This window comes from Ochlerotatus camptorhynchus, unplaced genomic scaffold (assembly GCF_037179485.1).
Source record: "Ochlerotatus camptorhynchus isolate MF236.1 unplaced genomic scaffold, CSIRO-AGI_Acam_v1.1 ptg000019l, whole genome shotgun sequence".
NCBI lineage: Eukaryota > Metazoa > Arthropoda > Insecta > Diptera > Culicidae > Ochlerotatus > Ochlerotatus camptorhynchus.
This window is the reverse complement of record NW_027040511.1, coordinates 866,897-885,165: the sequence shown is the minus strand read 5'-3', so window position 1 is coordinate 885,165 and position 18,269 is coordinate 866,897. Positions and strand designations below refer to the sequence as shown.

Sequence of the window (18,269 nt, the reverse complement as noted above, 5' to 3'; positions counted from 1 at the left end):
TTTCGATCACCAGTGGGTTCATGACTTCGCAACGGGTGAGGAGCCTCAGAGATAACTCTGAAAAACGGACGGATAGTGGCAACATGCCCGCCAGCACTTCGAGACTCATAGTATGAGTCGAGTGCATGCATCCTAACGCGATACGAAGACAACGATACTGGATCCGTTCCAGCTTGATGATGTGCGTTTTAGCTGCCGACTGGAAGCAAAAACTACCGTACTCTAAAACCGATAAAATTGTTGTCCGGTACAACGTCAGAAGATCTTGTGGATGGGCTCCCCACCACGTTCCGGTAATTGATCGAAAGAAATTGATCCTTAGTTGGCATTTTCGTCTCAGATACTCAATGTGGGATCTCCAGGTGCATTTGGAATCGAACCAGACCCCGAGATATTTAAAAGACATGGAATGAGTGATCGGTTTACCCAAAAGTTGAAGCTTCGGTTGTGCTGGACTATGCTTCCTAGAAAAAACGACCAATTCAGTTTTCTCCGTGGAGAATTCGATACCTAGCTGAATAGCCCAAGTAGACAAATTGTCCAAGGTATCCTGTAAGGGTCCTTGCAGGTCAACCTCTTTTGGCCCTGTGATAGACACTACACCATCATCTGCAAGTTGTCTCAACGTGCAATTGTCACTAAGACAATTGTCAATTTCTCTAACGTAGAAATTGTACAAAAGGGGGCTTAAACATGAGCCTTGGGGGAGACCCATGTAGCTAAATCGAAAAGCTGTAGAGTTGCCATGAGAAAAGCTCATATGTTTTTCTGACAGCAAATTGTACAATCTTTATTCCTAGCGACCACACTTTTGAACCATGCATCTAATCATGTAAAAGTATAGTCCAGGAAGTGCCTAACAATTTTGCCCAAGGATGTACGGTGCTAGAATGTCTCTAAAAAAAGTTATAGGTATTCAAAGATCAATATTTCGAATTAAATGCCAAAAATCACTTTTCCTGCCAACACCGCCGATGCACCAATGAAAGTCAGACTCCAAACTGAAGTTGATTATCTTATCGGTTTGGTATGTTCAGATAAATTATTCAAAATCAATTTCTCATCTCATAGGCATAGTTAGAGGGGAGCCCCCTCCTTCTAGAGAGTAAGTTAGAGTAAGCCCCTCCCCGGCTTACTATACCCCCACACTCTTCACTCATATAAATGGAAGTAAAGCTGCAAACTGAAATAACTTCGGTGTTTCTCATCTTGTCAAGTTCGTATGTTCAGATGTATTCAATAACATTCGCTCCATTTAATAAGTTTAGTTCTTCTTCTTATTATTATTCTTTCTGTTCTAGATATCGTCTGACAGCTCAGTGTTGGGCCAGTATCTAGACTATATGCCCAAAAGCGCAAGTAAGTCGGCGTTGTTGGCTTACTGTATCCCTTCCGCCCGCTCAATTATATCAATGAAAGTAAAGATAAAGACTGAAATAACTTCGGAGTTTCCCATATCTCGAGTTATTCGGATGGGTTATTCAAAAACGTTTGCTCAATCTCATAAGAGCAGTTTTAAAGTGAGTACCCCCATCCCTTCCCTATTCTTTTGGTGTACTGTCAGACATATTCACACAAAAGTCATTGGATTGTAATGATTATATTTCAGTTTAATATATTCTGCAGTTTCTCAGGGTACTCTTTTCGATGCTGTTCGATCCTGAAGCAAATATTGCTGTTGAACTGGGGCTCGGCTGGATTTCTTGATAAAGTCAGAAATTAGCATCAGCCCAACTAAAACGTAGCCCACTTAAAGATAGCCCAACGAGTGAAATCTGACTGTACCTGTATCTGGGACGAAACTCGTGAAGACAGTTTTTGTTTTTTCCTTCTGTGTTTTCTATATGGGTGTGGCCCTAATGGCAGTTTAATATTTAAAAGCTTTACATTGAAATTTAAAAATGTTCCAACTGTTAATAATTCAAACAACATCACCTCACTAGCAAAACTGTACGGACAAGTGAATATTACATATTTACACTACAACAATTTTCGATACAAAAACTGTTTATAGTAAGCTCCTCCCCGCTCTTTAAGGCCTGTGAGATTTAGCTATTATTTTTGAATAATTCATCTGAAACTTTACTTCTATTTCAGTTTGAAACTTTACTTCTATTGATATGAGTGAAGGGGCGGGGAGAAAGTGTATTATTATTTTGTTTTGAATAATTCATCTCAACATACCAAATCGATCAGGTAAGAAACTCCGATATTATGAAGATGCTTGACGATCTCGTCAGATGATGACATGATCATCTCGACGATGACAGGAGCACATATCATGGTAGGGGTAAACAATAGCTGCAATTTCCAAACCTACAACTGGATGCCTTCCTTCGAATAACAACTGAAATGCGGTAAAAATCGGTAGAACTGTTTCAAATACATCGTTGGTACTTGAGCGGTCGGCGATCATCTCTTTTTGCCAGTGGTGGCGCACAGTGGGGCAGCGAAGCCATTCGTGTGGCCAAAACCTCTAGCACCGTTGGTTTGCTTTCTACAGCAATACAATGTTCTACAAAGTTGATCAATACTAAAAGTGCCATCTTTTGAAAGTTTCATATTAGTTAATTTTTACGCCACACAGGTGGCGCTCGAGTCTACCTTTTGAACGGAGCATCCTAGCCGAATGGTTTTTATGGCAAAGTTGTGTAATTTGAAGTGTAGAGAAATGTTGTCGAAGACATCAATACTCTATGACTCACATTAAGCGAGATAATGGGCAATTAGGAAAACTAACCTCTAAAATTGCGTTTTTCCTTTTTTTCACCTATATACGTCAAATTTATAAGTTTTATACTCTGATAATTAACAAAATGGTTTGACTCATCCAATAAATACCCATTATTTTATATACCATGCTTTATACTATAGTTATTAACATAAATGTCTCAAAAAAGTGATGCATAAAAATGTCAATTACTCAAAATATAGCAAAAAGTAGCAGCCAATTTTTTTTTCAATGATTAGTGTAGACCTTGTTGAGTAAAGTAACGACCACTGTTCAACAGGCAACTGCAGGCATTTTCATATAACATCATTTGAATATTGTATATGGTAAATTATTTCAAATTTGTTGAAATTTTGCTTTGTGTGTAGAACATGATAAAATGTTTTTGATGAATGCAATAGATGCATGATTAGATTACTAGGCGACTTAAAACTGCTGGTTTAAAATGTCCATCCTCCAATGTCCTCCATAGTGTCATTTCGACTTGTTTTGCGACTGTATCGTTCCCGAAATTTTCTGAAGTCTTTATTTCTGGCTTCCTCTTCCTCTTAGATCAAACTCACAATGTTGACGTTTTGTTCGACAAATGCACAGCACACGCTAACTTTAAAATACCCACTGATGAGTATAATTTCACCCAATTTATTAGGGGCTGTTCATTAACTACGTAGACACATTTTTGGGATTCTTGAGCGGGGGGGCTCCTACGCAGACAATTGTCCATACAAAATTTCAAAAATGTGTATGGGCCGTGGATAATTTGCTTGATATTGACTTTGTTTGTGCCTCATCTCGTTTGATAGATCTGATCGCCCGTTTGATAGATCGAATCGCTCATTTGACAAATCGAATTGCGGGCAAACGTAATGCTCCAGTGGCATGTCAGTTCGTCGGTGCTGGTACGACGCAAGTACATGGACGGTCAGTGATTGACACAGTAAAACGCTATTTGAACATTAGCGAACCGTTGGATATTTGTGAAGACCGTCCCAAATACGTAAAAAACCTCACTCGACTTACCGTTAGACACTCGTGGTAGTTTGTGCGCACACCTGGTATCACTCCCCGGGCTAAAGTGAGCTGAAGCGCTGCTGGCCACCGTTACAAATAGGCCAATTTGCCGCCACATCTGGATTCCACCCGTCGTGAAGAAGCCCTGCACAGCTGCGTTCGTCGATGGACACCCTGCCGATGGCTGCTACGTGAGCCTATTGATCAATGTCGACCAACGAGTGCATCACGGCCGCAACGTTAGCGTGAAATGCAGTGAAAAAAAAATGTGCAAGTACTAAAACCATAGAGGTAACTCTAAGACCAGCAGGTCCCGAAGAAACGTACTCAACTTTTTGACTCAGCTCTAGTACTATCTTCGGTCCCAAGCTAATCGATGCACCCCTCGAAACATTGGAAAATCCACGAACCCCTCATTTTATCTGTCAAACTTTCATAGAATTAGAATTTCGACTAAAATGGGATACGTTAATCGATTTGCTTGGGACCAATAGGCTAGTCAAGTAGTGAGCCAATTTTAAATCGTTGGTTTCCACCGGTTGCTAAAACCCTAGACTAAAACCCCTTTTTGCTTTTATCACTGCACTCTGAATAAAACTTCATGAAGTACAACCTAAAATTTAGCTTTAATTAATTACTTGAAAGTTCTTTTAATTGTTTTGTATTGCTATTGTTCTTATTGTTCGAATAGTTTGCTTTGTTGTCTCATCCAGTAATCAGAAAAAGGTAAGTTGAAGTTTTTCCAGGCGACTCCATTGTAACGACCCTTAACCACAACTATCATCAAAAGAGGCACATGTTACGCCCACCCCAGACGGTTGCCGTGGCTTGCCCAGCAACTAGGTGCTTAGAAAGGGGTCCATACGACGACGAAAACACCCACATCGACCGGAGGAAAGGCTTCCCGCAATAGGAAGCATGACTAGGCCGCCGTTATCCGGTCGGCATCGACTAGCACTATGTTGCACTGGTGTGGCCACCATTTGAAAAAAACAATCGACCCTTTTCAGGCCCATCAATACAAAAACGGAAAGAGTTAATTACTAAACGATCAACATATTTGTTCCGTCCACTAGCGGTCCAACGTCAAGCTTCCGTTCGTGCCCCTAAGCACAGACCCTTCTACTTTTTTTTTATTAGGCTAGGGATGGGGGTGACGGAATGTTACGATTTATTATAAGAGGATGCAATTTTTACGTTACGTATATTTGAACGGACCCTTATTGGATCTAAAACGAGCACATCTACCATTACTACACTAGATCTGTTCAAGGCTGTGATGTATTATCAACTAGGGACAGACGCGGATAACCATTTAGCTCAGACAAACAGACATAACACCCACATATTTTTCATTGAATAAGCAATTAACGGTTAATTCCAACTTTTCTTGGTTGGTAGCATCGCCACCTGTGGCGTACATAGCCAACTGCTTAAAACTAGTGCCTTCTGTCGAGCGTGCTTCAGTTTCGATTCGACATGATAGTGCGCTCAACAGATGGCGGTAGTGTTTTTCAGTGATAAATATTCTATGTATTATGTCTGTTTGTCTGTGCGTTTAGCATTTTGGTGTGATACCTCTATAAAAATGTATATTAGATACCATTTTGTGTGGGAATCAGGTTTAATCATGAAATTAAAAATCCAAAACACAGTGTTTCGCAGACAAATCGCCTCACTTTCAATCGATACATGTTTCAACTGTTTGACTTAAAATAAAGATTGTTGGATTTTGCAGTGCAGAAAAAGTAACATAACTATATTATGAATAGCCTGATAGATTTGTTTCCGCGGAATATAGCATACTTTTGGATTTGTCCTCGGAGTCGATCAGTGTCTGGAAAATAGGTAGGTAGCTAACACGTATTGTTTCTTACTTTTGCCGCTTAAACTGTTGCCTTTTTGCTGTTGTTGAGTTGCTAGCGCACGAATGTGCTGGGTAAGTAACGAGAAATGTATGATGGTCGCTTGTCGATTCTGGTAATTTACTGCAACAATGGTAGCAGTAGTAGCAACAGCCTTCTCATCCCTTTAGTACAAACTTTCGGCATTGGACGATCGTGGCTTTTTCAACTTTTCCATATTCTTAATGACGATATCGTGAAGCGAACAGTAGCGATTTCGCACCTCGCTTAAAACGAGCCATAGGCTGAGGAATTCTTTCTCGTCCAGTTCCTGTAGAAAATGGATGGTAATAAGGAGAACAGGGGTTTCAAGAAAATAGTTTGATTTACCTGAACTGCACGGCGGTAGTCATCAATGTGCGGATACTTGGCCACTTTGGAGACGACCTTCGCTCGCGATACAAAGTATCTGGAGATTTGATCGAAGAATGCAGCGGCTTCAGTTTCGACTGACTGAATCTCGGCGAGAGTATCTTCCTGGATGGACACTCCGAAGTTGTTTCCGTCCTCAATTTTAGGAATCATGAAGGAAATCCACATCTTCAGCAGGTTTGAATCTTCAACCAGAGCCCGGATAACCGGTTTGACCACTTTGATCAGGTCACAGATCGGTGTGTTGCACTGAACTCGACCGTTCGGTAGGGCCATTACCTTTGTGCCACTTACCGAGGACAAATCAACACGGGCACGCTTGGCAGCGGGCTCCTCGGAATCGACTTTTTCGCCCTCGGTATTGTTGAGGTCAATCGGATCCGGCACTGGAATGTTAAGATCCTGAAAAGAAAAGAAGGTATTATAGTAGACAAAAGGGATAGCAAAACCCACTGACCCAAATCAAAATCCAAACGTACCTGGTAGACATCGGTGAAGTTCCTCTCGGCGAATTCGGGAGTGGCAAGCAGATCATTCAACTTCACTATCTTTTCCGGGAATCCTTTGATGATAAGTTCTTCGGCTTTTTTGATCAGCGTGTCTTTGTATTCTTGAACCTAAAATAGAACAAACAAGTTAGAACATGTTTTGCAGCATGTGGTGCTCATCATGTGTAAGCAAAATTCATTAGGTTTGTACAGAAAAATCAATTGATTGCATTAACAACTGCACCACCTGCATGTTGGTATGTTTTGCTAAAGTTCAATAGTTCTCCCTACAAATACAATCATGCTCATACATTAACCTTACTTTTTGCGTAGTTTCTTGTCCCAGAGTCAAGGTGCGTTGGCTCTAGAAAAAAAACATAGAAGCCAAGTTAGAATTATTACATTTCGATAGATACAGCACCCAGTGCTTGAAATATGTTGAACTCTTTGATCGGCGTAACGCTTTGAACGAATAATTTTACAACAAACTTTCAACCACGCAGTACTCAGAAAGCGATACGATACATGCAAAGCGTTCACAGAGCAGCCATTGAATGGTTCCGCTAGTGGGCTCGATTCCGATCTAAATTTTCTCACCTTTTTCACAGTATCGTCGCAATCTCCCATTGTGAAACTGTGAGCTGTCTTTTTAACTCTGATCTGAAGGAACTTTAATCACTAAGAATGTAGGAATTGATGTGAAAAACAGCGTCTTTTGGCCACAAAAAATCCACGAAAATTCACCACCGCCGACGTCTCTCGCTAGGATGTCAAAGAAGAACAAAAGTAGCAAACAAAATTTGCCAGTCCGTCAAAAATATTCCTCTGCACGGTCAACAGAACAGTGCACTCGCTCAAGTCTCAAACACATTTTTGTCGGAGTTGTCGGAGAGTCCGTTAAAATATTACGGACACGGAGAAACGAAATAATTCAAAATCCTGATAGAAAGTACTTAAAAATCAGTTGGTTGTCTGTAAATTAATAGGTCGTGTGAATAAAAGCGTTTACTTTACTTTCCCGTAATAAAAGCACGGGAAAGTAAAGAAAACTATTTTTATTCATACGGCCCAATGACGACCGATTCGCGATATATTCCACGTAAAGTTGACCGACAATACAAAACCATCCATGGAACTTACTGACTACCATAACCATAACCATTAAAATTATCAAAGCATAATTTGAAAGGTTCACGCAGAAAAATGGATTTTTGTTTCAGGGCCTAATGTATTTTGACCAATTCCACGCCAAATCGGTCAGTCACCAAACTGGACTATCTTCGATCTGGATGATACATGGCACATATTTTCAATATGATACACAGCAAAAAAAATGTAATATCGATCAACGTAATTCAAGCTGATGCATGAAATAATCATGTAATAGCAAAACGCAGATACAATATTACATCAATGGATGTAATTTTGTTCGCAAAATCGATGTACATCGTACAATGTGATTTTACACAACCGATGGATTGACCTGGTTGCAGCAGTTTCGATGTAATATTCAACAACTTTTTTTGCTGTGTAGGCCAAGTACACGCAGAAAAAAACATAGTTCATTCAAATAAAGCACGATTCATTTCAAACAAAATTTTGAATAGAATATAGATCAATAAAATCCATAGAGTAATCTAATAAAAATATTGAATTGAAATAATGCCACCAGCTTTATTGAATTAAACATCGATTTTTATTGATTCAAAAAAATGTTTACTTGCATCAACCTGCAGCATTTTTTAGAGCAACGAATAATTTTAGTTGTAGCGATTCATATTTTTTTATTGTATCAAAATCAAATTTATTTAAATCAATAAATTTTATTTTCCCCTATTTATTCTATGACAATTCAAGTTTTTAGAAAAATAAAAAGCATTCTTCGAGTCGGAATCAAATTCAATCGTATCATTCAAATATGAAAACGTTAACGAACCAAATACAATTTTATGGTATTGCGTTTTTACTGCGTTTTTTTTCACATCACCGCTGAAATTGTAATTACATGAATAATAATTTGAAAGAATCTACACAATTTAATAAAATTATGGCTTACATTTTAAGAGCAATAATAATGGAGGCAAAGGCAGGAGGAACTTCTTTTCGTTTGCCAAACGATGCCGATACAGACTGACAGTTTGAAACGTGCACTTAAAAAATATTCAGTTGAAACAATCAAAGTAACAATTTCGATTGAAAAAAAAATATAATTGTTACAAACCAAATATCGTTTATTTAAATCAATCACATTAATGATGCAATTCAATCAAATTAATATATTTAAAGTGAATGGAGCGCTCTATTAATTTAAAACTTTTTTATAAACAGAAACAAACCAAGGCATTGTATTAAAAAACAACAAAATATTTTGTTGATTCATTACAGAGCGTTTTTTCTGCGTGTATTTTCCGCGGGAGAGGAGACCCTTTTGACTCAAGGGTAATTTTTGAAAAGGGCCTATGTGTTTTTGCACACATACTTAAAAAAAAATGTAGTTCGAAAACAGTTGGTTGTAGAAAAATTTTTACTAAGAATGAGCTGTAGGAAACTAATAAGGCTTTATAAAAAAATATACACGGAATTTTTTTTCGTTTTTTTACAAAAAAAAATTTAAAAGAAACCTCAAAATTCAAATAACAAAAAAAAAACGTATTTTTGGTTTTTTTTTATATTTATTTAATAAAAACTTGAATAGAAAGCAGAAGTTTTGAAAACAACTCCAGGATGGAAAAACTTTTAATAAAAAAGTTTTTCTAAAGCAAACCCCACACGTATCAATATATTGACGCGAAGGGGTATTATTGACAAAAATATTGATGATGTGAATACAGAAATATTGTCAATACCGATGTATTGACGTCAATATTGAATGTATTGACAATACGATTATTGTCAATAAAAGCAATCGTGTAGGGTCCACTTAAGAGCAACTTTTAAGGCATTTTTGAAACTTTCATTATTTACGGTAAAATGCTCAGTTTGATGTCAGTATACAATTATAGAAATCATTTCAAACGATAATGCTCATATTGATAAACTTCCTATATGTAACAGTTTTCGAGATATTTCAAATTTACTTTCATCATAATCAATTTTTTGTAGAAAATATGCCCTTTTCATAAGTTATACGTGATTGTCCATCAAATATGATAAGTTTTGCAAGATATGCATGTACTTACCTTCAATTTACCCTTGCACCAATAGACTATTGGAAAATTGGTTTTAAACTTATAAGATAAATAAGATAAATAAATGAAATACCCATGCGTTTTTATTTGCATCAATGTAAGATATAACTTTCGATCGTCTTTAATAATAATAATTTGTATATAAACCTTTTCGTTGGATATATTTTTATTTGATGAACTTTTGATTGGCATGTTTTTATATGTTATGAATGGTGCGTTCTTCGTCATTCGAAAATAGTTTCGCTGATATTTTATTTTCGGAAATCGGAACAATACAGTGATATTTTCTTGTACCTGGGATCGTTTTGGCCTTTTCAAAAATGCTTTTCCATTCTGCAGCCCCCTGTTCGTATTCATTTTGTGACACAAAACAAAATGACATTTTTGTTAAATAATCATTACTCTTCTGGTTAGCCCATGCATATAACTCTGCTGCACTTGTGATTGGATGTTCGTGTTCTACAGCCACACTTGCGTTCCTTGCCATTCGTTTTAATGTGCCACCAATCGCGTCACATGGTCCCTTGCCATGCGAAGTTGCAAAAAAGTGCCATTCAACATCAATATTGTACTTCGTTTTAAATTTACAAAGACTTGCAAAATTTTTGCAATTTTTATATTGGGATGCAGCTCCATCAGACATAAACATCGCTTTTTTTACTTGTATTTTTGTTTGCAAAAAGGTCAGTAATTTTGAAATAAATACTTGCACCGCAATTGTATCGTGTTTTAAAACTTCAGAGATTACGATCAAACTTAAATTTTTAATTATACCTGATTCTGAATAATAAATGCAAAAAGGATGAATAGTAGCTTGTTGATTATTCCAGTAACTACTTTGGGCAGCATCTTGAAGAACAAATGAATAATTTTCGGAAAAATCACAAATTATGACAACTTCTCCATTTTTAAGAGTATTTTTTGTATTTCTCAAGAAACTAGACTGCTGAGTTTTAATATAATCATGTGATACCAGTTTATCCATCTTTTCGCAAAAATAAGGAACAAATCCATCTACTGGTTTTACAAGTTTCTCTAAACTACATCGATCAGTTGAAACCCATTGTTCAAAACATATTTCAGACATACCCTGTTCCTCGAATTTTTCTGACAAACTTCTTTCAAAATCTGATAGACCTGGACAACGTTCGCATTCGCGGAGATAAGAATGTTTAGTTCTGGATGATGAGCTGCATAATATTTCTTCAAAATAATGGTTGAAATCTTTTTCGAATGAATATTTTCTAAGACAATGAAGCATTAAATTAATATTTTCATGGATGGTACAAACACAAATATTGTGAGAACCTGAACTACCAAGTAATTTGCAATGCTTTGGTTTTAGTGCTGCAAATGAACTAAATCCAATGCTGTTTTTACTAACTTCTTGAAATGTAATAAAAGCTTCTCGCAATGTACAAACTAAAAGTCGCTTTTGAATATGAATCTTCTTACCTTCCTTATTCACTGAAACGTAATCGTTTAGTCCTGGCGTGGCTCTGCTTATCTGGTCGCTTTCGAAGAACTGCAATACCTCGTTTTTAATTTCGGGATCCAAACCGTGTCCTAACCTTTTGTTTGGGGTGGCCAATACTCCTTTCCCGTTTGCCAAGCATCGAGCTTGCAATACAATGTATTTATTTGTTTCAAACTCGTCCATTACCGTTTGCGTTGACCAAGATTTCGGCAAAACCGTCAGAATCCTTATTTGATCGTCTCTCGATGAACCTGGATCAGCAAATCTCTCCTTCAGTTGTCCGATCATCTCATTGTGTTCCGCAGCTTTCAATTTTAGTTGCTCCAGGTCATCTTCTTCCGCTTGAAAACCGAAGATGCGTTTCTTAATGCCATTGGTAATGTCCATATACTTTCTCCGGGAATAGTTAACATTCTGGATTTTTTTTTGTCGATATTGGCGATACGTTGATACCAGCTATGCCCTTGTTGAATAGCTCAATATTATGCGTCCTGGAAAATTGTTGCTCTCCACTATCCTGAGATGATGCTGTTGTTATTGACGTAGTTGATGGTATTTCTTCGAGGTCATGTCGAGATGTAGATGGCTGCGGCTCCGCGATGTCCATGACTGACGGTTGCACTTCCAGATTTTCAGCACATGGTTCGATTCTATTTAAATTCAAGCGACACGTATCACAGATTGATAAAGATGTATCCAAATTAAATTTCCACTCTAGGAACTTATGTTTTTCAATCAAATTTTCGGATAATTTACGAAGCTTTGACGAACACCGTTTATTAGGAAACGGCTTGCAACACTCGACCTTCTTGAATTATACTTTTTAACTCAAAAAGATTTTTTTAGTGATGTCTGTTTTCAAAAGGATGGTCATGCTTATATACAAACGTAGGTACCATTTGGATATTCAGGTATAAATATTGTTTTGGTATTGAAGCTACTCTAACAGAGAAGCTCTTTTGGAATACCATTATAATGTACCTAAAATAATAAGATGGATAGGTACATTAATATTACCAACTTAAATAGGATGAAACTACGCTTGATAATGAAAATAAGTGCAACTTAACTTGTGTTGGTTTCTATATTTAAAATAATAGTGTTTTCATTTCCCCTGTAAATTCTAAACGGGTTGTCTGATCGTTCAATCGTCAAAAGACAAATTGAAGGTAAATATATGTGTATCTTGCTAAACTTATCAATGCTGATGGAGAATCACGATTAACTTATGGAAATGGCTTATTTTCTACAAAAAAAATGATTTTGATGAAAGTAAATTTGAAATATCTCGAAAACGGTTATATTTAGGAAGTTTAACGATATGAGCACTATCGTTTGAAATGATTTTGATAATCATATACTAACATCAAACTGAACATTTTGCCGTAAATAATGAAATTTTCAAAAATGCCTCAAAAGTTGCTCTTAGAAAAACTTTTTTATTAAAAGTTTGTCCATCCTAGAGTTGTTTTCAAAACTTCGGTTTTCTATTCAAATTTTTATACAAAACATATAAAAAAATCATAAATACGTTTTTTTTGTTATTTGAATTTTGAGGTTTATTTTTAATATTTTTTGTAAAAAAATGAAAAAAAAATCCGCGTATATTTTTTTTCATAAAGCCTTAATAGTTTCCTACAACTCCTTCTTAGTAAATTTTTTTCTGCAACCAACTGTATTCGACCTACATTTTTTTTTAAAGTATGTTTGCAAAAACACATAGCCCCTTTTCAAAAATTATCCTTGAGTCAAAAGGGTCTCCTCTCCTGCGGAAAATACTTGGTCTATCATACTGAAAATATGGGCAAAGTATCATCCAAATCGAAGATGGTCGAGCACGATTTCAGGTTTTTTCAGCTCATTCTGGATGGAATCCCTCTTTTGTTATTGTTTCAAAAATATTGTATCACTCGAGGTATCACTAAAGGCGAATCCAACAGAAATTAAGCGATCGTTTCAGCCTCTGGTGGTGAATAAGAGAACCATCAAAAGCGATGAGGGCTAAAATTTTCGCCGTGAAGCATAGGAGGAGGAAAACGTTTTTACCTTTTCTGATTAATTTATCCATCGTAGGTGCTTGTAATCATCATCCACATGGAATATTTTGTTTTCTGAATCGATTTTGGAATGGTGCTTCCACATATTTTTCTTAAGCAAAGTGAAGATTTATAAAACTACCCCTGCGGTTATAATCTTCCGGATTTTTAATGTGGTGTTATTTGAGTTGTAAATCCGTTCAAATATGTGAAAAATAATAAAATAAGTCCCCTCCCGATGGAAATATGCAAGATACTTATAACAATATGCGTTAATTTGAGGTGTAAAAATTGTAATTTGGATGTAAATAAACGGTTTGGTTGACGTTTCCTCTCATAATCGCCTAGCGTCTCTACATTGGTGGTGAATAAAAACAGCCTATTCCAACAAAACATATTTTTCAATCATCAAAATGGTTTTTAGAATCAACAAACGGATTATCGAATCTACAATCGGTTTGTTGATTAAAAAATATTTTTCGATGAAGAAAACGAATAATGTATTTGAATCAATACCAAAAACTTATTAGGCCCTGAGTCAAATCAACCGGTGAAAACTAACTATTTGAAATTGGCTCACTACTTGACTAGCCTATTGGTCCCAAGCAAATCGATTAACGTACCCCATTCTAGTATAAATTCCAGTACTACAGTATGTTTATTTTGATTCGCTATGAAAGTTTGACAGTTAAAATGAGGGGTTCGTGGATTTTCTTATGTTTCGAGGGGTGCATCGATTAGCTTGGGACCGAAGATAGTACCAGAGCTGAGCCAAAAAGGAGCTCGTTTCATCGGGACCTTCTAGTCTTAGAGTTACCTCTATGTTAGTACCGTTGTACCAACAATAAATACGAAACTAACGATTTTAAATTGGCTCACCACTTGACTAGCCTATTGGTCCCATGCAAACGATTAACGTACTCTATTCTAGTCAAAATTCTAGTACTACACAATATTTGTTTTGATTCGCTATGAAAGTTTGACAGATAAAATGAGGGGTTATTGGATTTTCCTATGTTTCGAGGGGTGAATCGACTAGCTTGGGACCGAAGATAGTACCAGAGCTGAGCCAAAAAGTTGGGCACGTTATTTCGGGACCTTCTAGTCTTAGAGTTACCTCTATGTTAGTACCGTTGTACCAACAATAAATACGAAACTAACGATTTTAAATTGGCTCACTACTTGACTAGCCTATTGGTCCCAAGCAAACGATTAACGTATCCCATTCTAGTCGAAATTCTAGTACAATGCAATGTTTGTTTTGATTCGCTTTGAAAGTTTGACAGATAAAATGAGGGGTTATTGGTTTTTCCTATGTTTCGAGGGGTGAATCGATTAGCTTGGGGCCGAAAAGAGTACCAGAGCTGAGCCAAAAAGTTGGGCACGTTATTTCGGGACCTTCTAGTCTTAGAGTTACCTCTATGGTACAACCATAGAGGTAACTCTAAGACCACTGGGTCCCGAAGAAAATTATTATTATTTTTGGCTCACTCAGTACCAGAACAACGGTCCCAAGCAGTCCCAAGCTATTTCACTCACCCCTGCATGTTCTGCATGAATCCACACACCCCTGATGTTATCTGTCAAACTTTCATAGCGAATCAAAACAAACATAGTGTAGTAATAGAATTTCAACTAGAATAGGGTACGTTAATCGTTTGCTTGGGACCAATAGGCTACTAAAGTGGTGAGCCAATTTAAAATCGTTAGTTTCGTATTGATTGTTGGTACAACCATAGAGATAACTCTAAGACAAGTAGGTCCCGAAGAAACGTGCTCAACTTTTTGGCTCACCTCTGGTACTATCTTCGGTCCCATGCTTGTCGAATCACCCCTCGAAACATAGGAAAAACCAATAACCCCTCATTTTATCTGTCAAACTTTCATAGCGAATCAAAACAAACATTGCGTAGTACTAGAATTTCGACTAGAATAGGGTACGTTAATCGTTTGCTTGGGACCAATAGGCTACTAAAGTGGTGAGCCAATTTAAAATCGTTAGTTTCGTATTGATTGTTGGTACAACGGTGAACTTTGTATGTCTTTACAAGGTATTAGAGTTACCTCTATGGTAGTACCAACCGGTGGAAACTAACGATTTTAAAATTGGCTCACTACTTGGCTAGCCTAGAACACCATTCTAGTCGAAATTCTAGTCCTATATTATGTTTGTTTTGATTCGCTATGAAAGTTTGACAGATAAAATGAGGGGTTTGTGGATTTTCCTATGTTTCGAGGGATGCATCGATTAGCTTACTCTTCAAACGTAAGCAGCATTTCTTAAATTGACATTTCTAAAGTTGCTAACAAGTTCAAGTCAAGGTTTAAGTCGAACTTCCTTCGAACATTGTTAATATTTTTCTTAAGTTGTTGCAAAGTCTTATCTAGAACTTTACGTGTACTTTAAAGTCTCAAAAAGTTCAACATAGCTTAATTGTGAACTTTCACGCTGCTTAAAGGTACGGTTAGTACTTACCCAACAAACAATTGCCTATTGAAGAAACGACTTCTTGACGATTTTATTCCACTTCATGCTTAATAATACTTGTACTATTTTTAATAATAACTTCTGTTCAGGCTTTGTTCACACAAATCTGGAGAATTAATTCAACCACAACATCGAAATATTTGGTGTTGAATAAGGTATGTCGAGAAGCTTACAAAAGTTGTAACAGATCTTATTTCTAGATAGAGCTGGAATTAGGGCGTAACAGCTTTTGTAAACAATGATCTCTAGAAAGCCAAGGCTCGCTCACTCAAATCAACGTCATCATCTGGTAGAGGAAGACTTTCCCTTCCCGTTGATTATGTTGGTTTGCTTGGGCGTGCCTTGAGTTTCGAAAAATCAACGAGAGTAGTCATTGTTTACAAAAGCTGTCACGCCCTAATTCCAGCTCTATTAAGATTTGATCAAATTTTTGATTATTCAGCGTTTATTAGACATCATTATTTCGTTAAACAGCGATGGGGTATAAAGGTGTAATATATTCGAGGTAATATTATAGACGCTCATGTGAAATCATGCAGACACTATTATACATTTATTAAACGATTATTCACCTACGGGATAATTAATCCGAAAATAAGAACGGCACAGATCTAGAAAATTTATTACATTCATACACACACATGTCGTTATATGGGATTCGAATCATGACCTTCCGATCACCAGCCGCTTGCCTTGCCATCTGAGCTATCTTAGAATACATGATATAGGCAGCTAAATAAGCAATAAAAGCTTGAATCTGAATACCTATCAGCACTTCCAGCCGTAACTCTAGCTAATTCAAGGAGATGTGAGAATGATTAATTAATTTTTTTAACTCTTTATTTGTTCCAAATTCAAAATAAATTACACTTCACTTTTAACCTAGGTGCTCCAGTTACTGCAGTAACTTACCAGCCTTAATTGTGATGATATATAGCTAAGTGTTTTTACATTGTTCCTGCCTTGGCAATTGAGTATTTTAAACAGGTTTTTTAAACCTGCATGTCAGTATAACAATTGATATCTTAAAACTAAAAACTAAATCTTATCTAAGTATAAAGAGAATTAATCGTTGCAATTGAGGATTGCAACGATTTTTGCCTGAAATTATTAATTATTTTGTTGGACATTTGTTCTAAAGTCTCAACATTCGAAATTCTATGTACTTTGGTAATACTGTACCAGGGAGGCAACTTTAAAATCATTTTCAGAACTTTGTTCTGAATCCTTTGAAGTGCTTTTTTTTCCTAGACCATAACTAGACCATATTGGCACGGCGTAAAGCATGGCCGGTCTAAAAACTTGTTTAAATATTAGAACTTTATTCGTCAGGCAAAGTTTGGATTTCCTGTTTATAAGAGGATACAAACATTTAATATATTTGTTACATTTGACTTGAATGCCCTCAATGTGATCTTTAAAAGTTAATTTTTGGTCAAGTATTAATCAAAGATATTTCACTTGGTTTGACCAGGAAATAGGAACTCCGTTCATAGTGACTATGTGACTACTACTAGGTTTCATTCATTCATAGTTGTTTAACATTAGACCAACGTTACCTCTCCATCTCTCTAATTTCGATGCTATTCTTTTCGATAGATCTATGAATTGGTTGTCGTGAGTGATACGATTTATGATTACGATTTAAATTAATTAGGCGTAGAAAATAAATAAAAAAAAGGGTTGAGGCTGGGATTGAACTCACGACCTTCTACTTGGAAAGCGGAAACGGTAACCACTATGCTACCAATTTTGTTTTGTTGTTAGCCTGAAGCAGTGTTGTGGAATAATGAAAGAATACGCCGTTTGTAAACCGGAATAAAGGCGCATCATCGATCTCAATGAGGTTTTCTGAGCACATATTTTGACAACCCGTTTTATTCAGCATTGTACACTGTTATAAAGTATTTATTCAATCTATATGCTTATTTGTGACTTGTTTTTTGGGCAGCATTGTGGAATAATGAATCTAATACGTCGTTTATAAAGCATTTACAAAACATGGACGCATAGTGGTATAAGAGCTATTTTGCTGACTGTATTCACATTTATACAGCAATACTGCAAAGCAATGCAATGAAATCTAATAATGGAGCTAGAAAACATTTATAAGATGTCTAATAAAGCATTTTGTGTACGAAAAAGAAACTAATTTGGTCCGGTCTTAGTGTAAGAGAATGAGTTTTCTTTATTGCTCGCTTCAATATCCGACAGAGATATAGGAGTGGATGCATACGATTTGCTTGTTTATTTGCAACTAACTGATTTGACTCTTGTGTACTGGTTATATGAGATGAACAGAGAATAGCTATGAGTAAAACTCTACAAACATCCGAACGTTCGTTCGCCCGATCATTCGGAACGATGATAGGAAGAGATAACAGCGATTTATCGAGAGATATGTCCCTACTCTAGTAGTGCACGGTTATAGAGTGCATGGGGTTTCAATTTTAGCCTATTTCAATTCTGAACACATTTTATTAAAGCAATTGAAACAGTCGAATTAAAGCGACAATGTATGTGCAAATTATACTTATTCAGTTTGTTATTAGATCAAACTTCTGAATCAGGAAG

General features: G+C 36.5%; 1 protein-coding gene across 2 annotated transcripts; it reads right to left on the bottom strand.

The window, feature by feature from the left end:
* Nucleotides 1–5,299: 5,299 nt before the first annotated feature.
* Nucleotides 5,300–7,281, bottom strand: REG (proteasome regulator gamma). Of its 2 annotated transcripts, XM_065223848.1 has the most exons (5): nucleotides 7,104–7,281; nucleotides 6,829–6,870; nucleotides 6,498–6,635; nucleotides 5,977–6,420; nucleotides 5,300–5,917 (listed from the first exon to the last, which is right to left on the bottom strand). In XM_065223848.1, the coding sequence occupies exons 1-5, from the start codon at nucleotides 7,131–7,133 to the stop codon at nucleotides 5,774–5,776; spliced, it is 798 nt and encodes a 265-aa protein (XP_065079920.1). In that variant the 5' UTR covers nucleotides 7,134–7,281; the 3' UTR covers nucleotides 5,300–5,773. The 2 variants fall into 2 exon arrangements, with proteins under 2 accessions (XP_065079920.1, XP_065079929.1); XM_065223857.1 differs by lacking the exon at nucleotides 6,829–6,870 and having other exon boundaries at nucleotides 7,104–7,280.
* Between the last annotated feature and the right edge of the window lie 10,988 nt (nucleotides 7,282–18,269).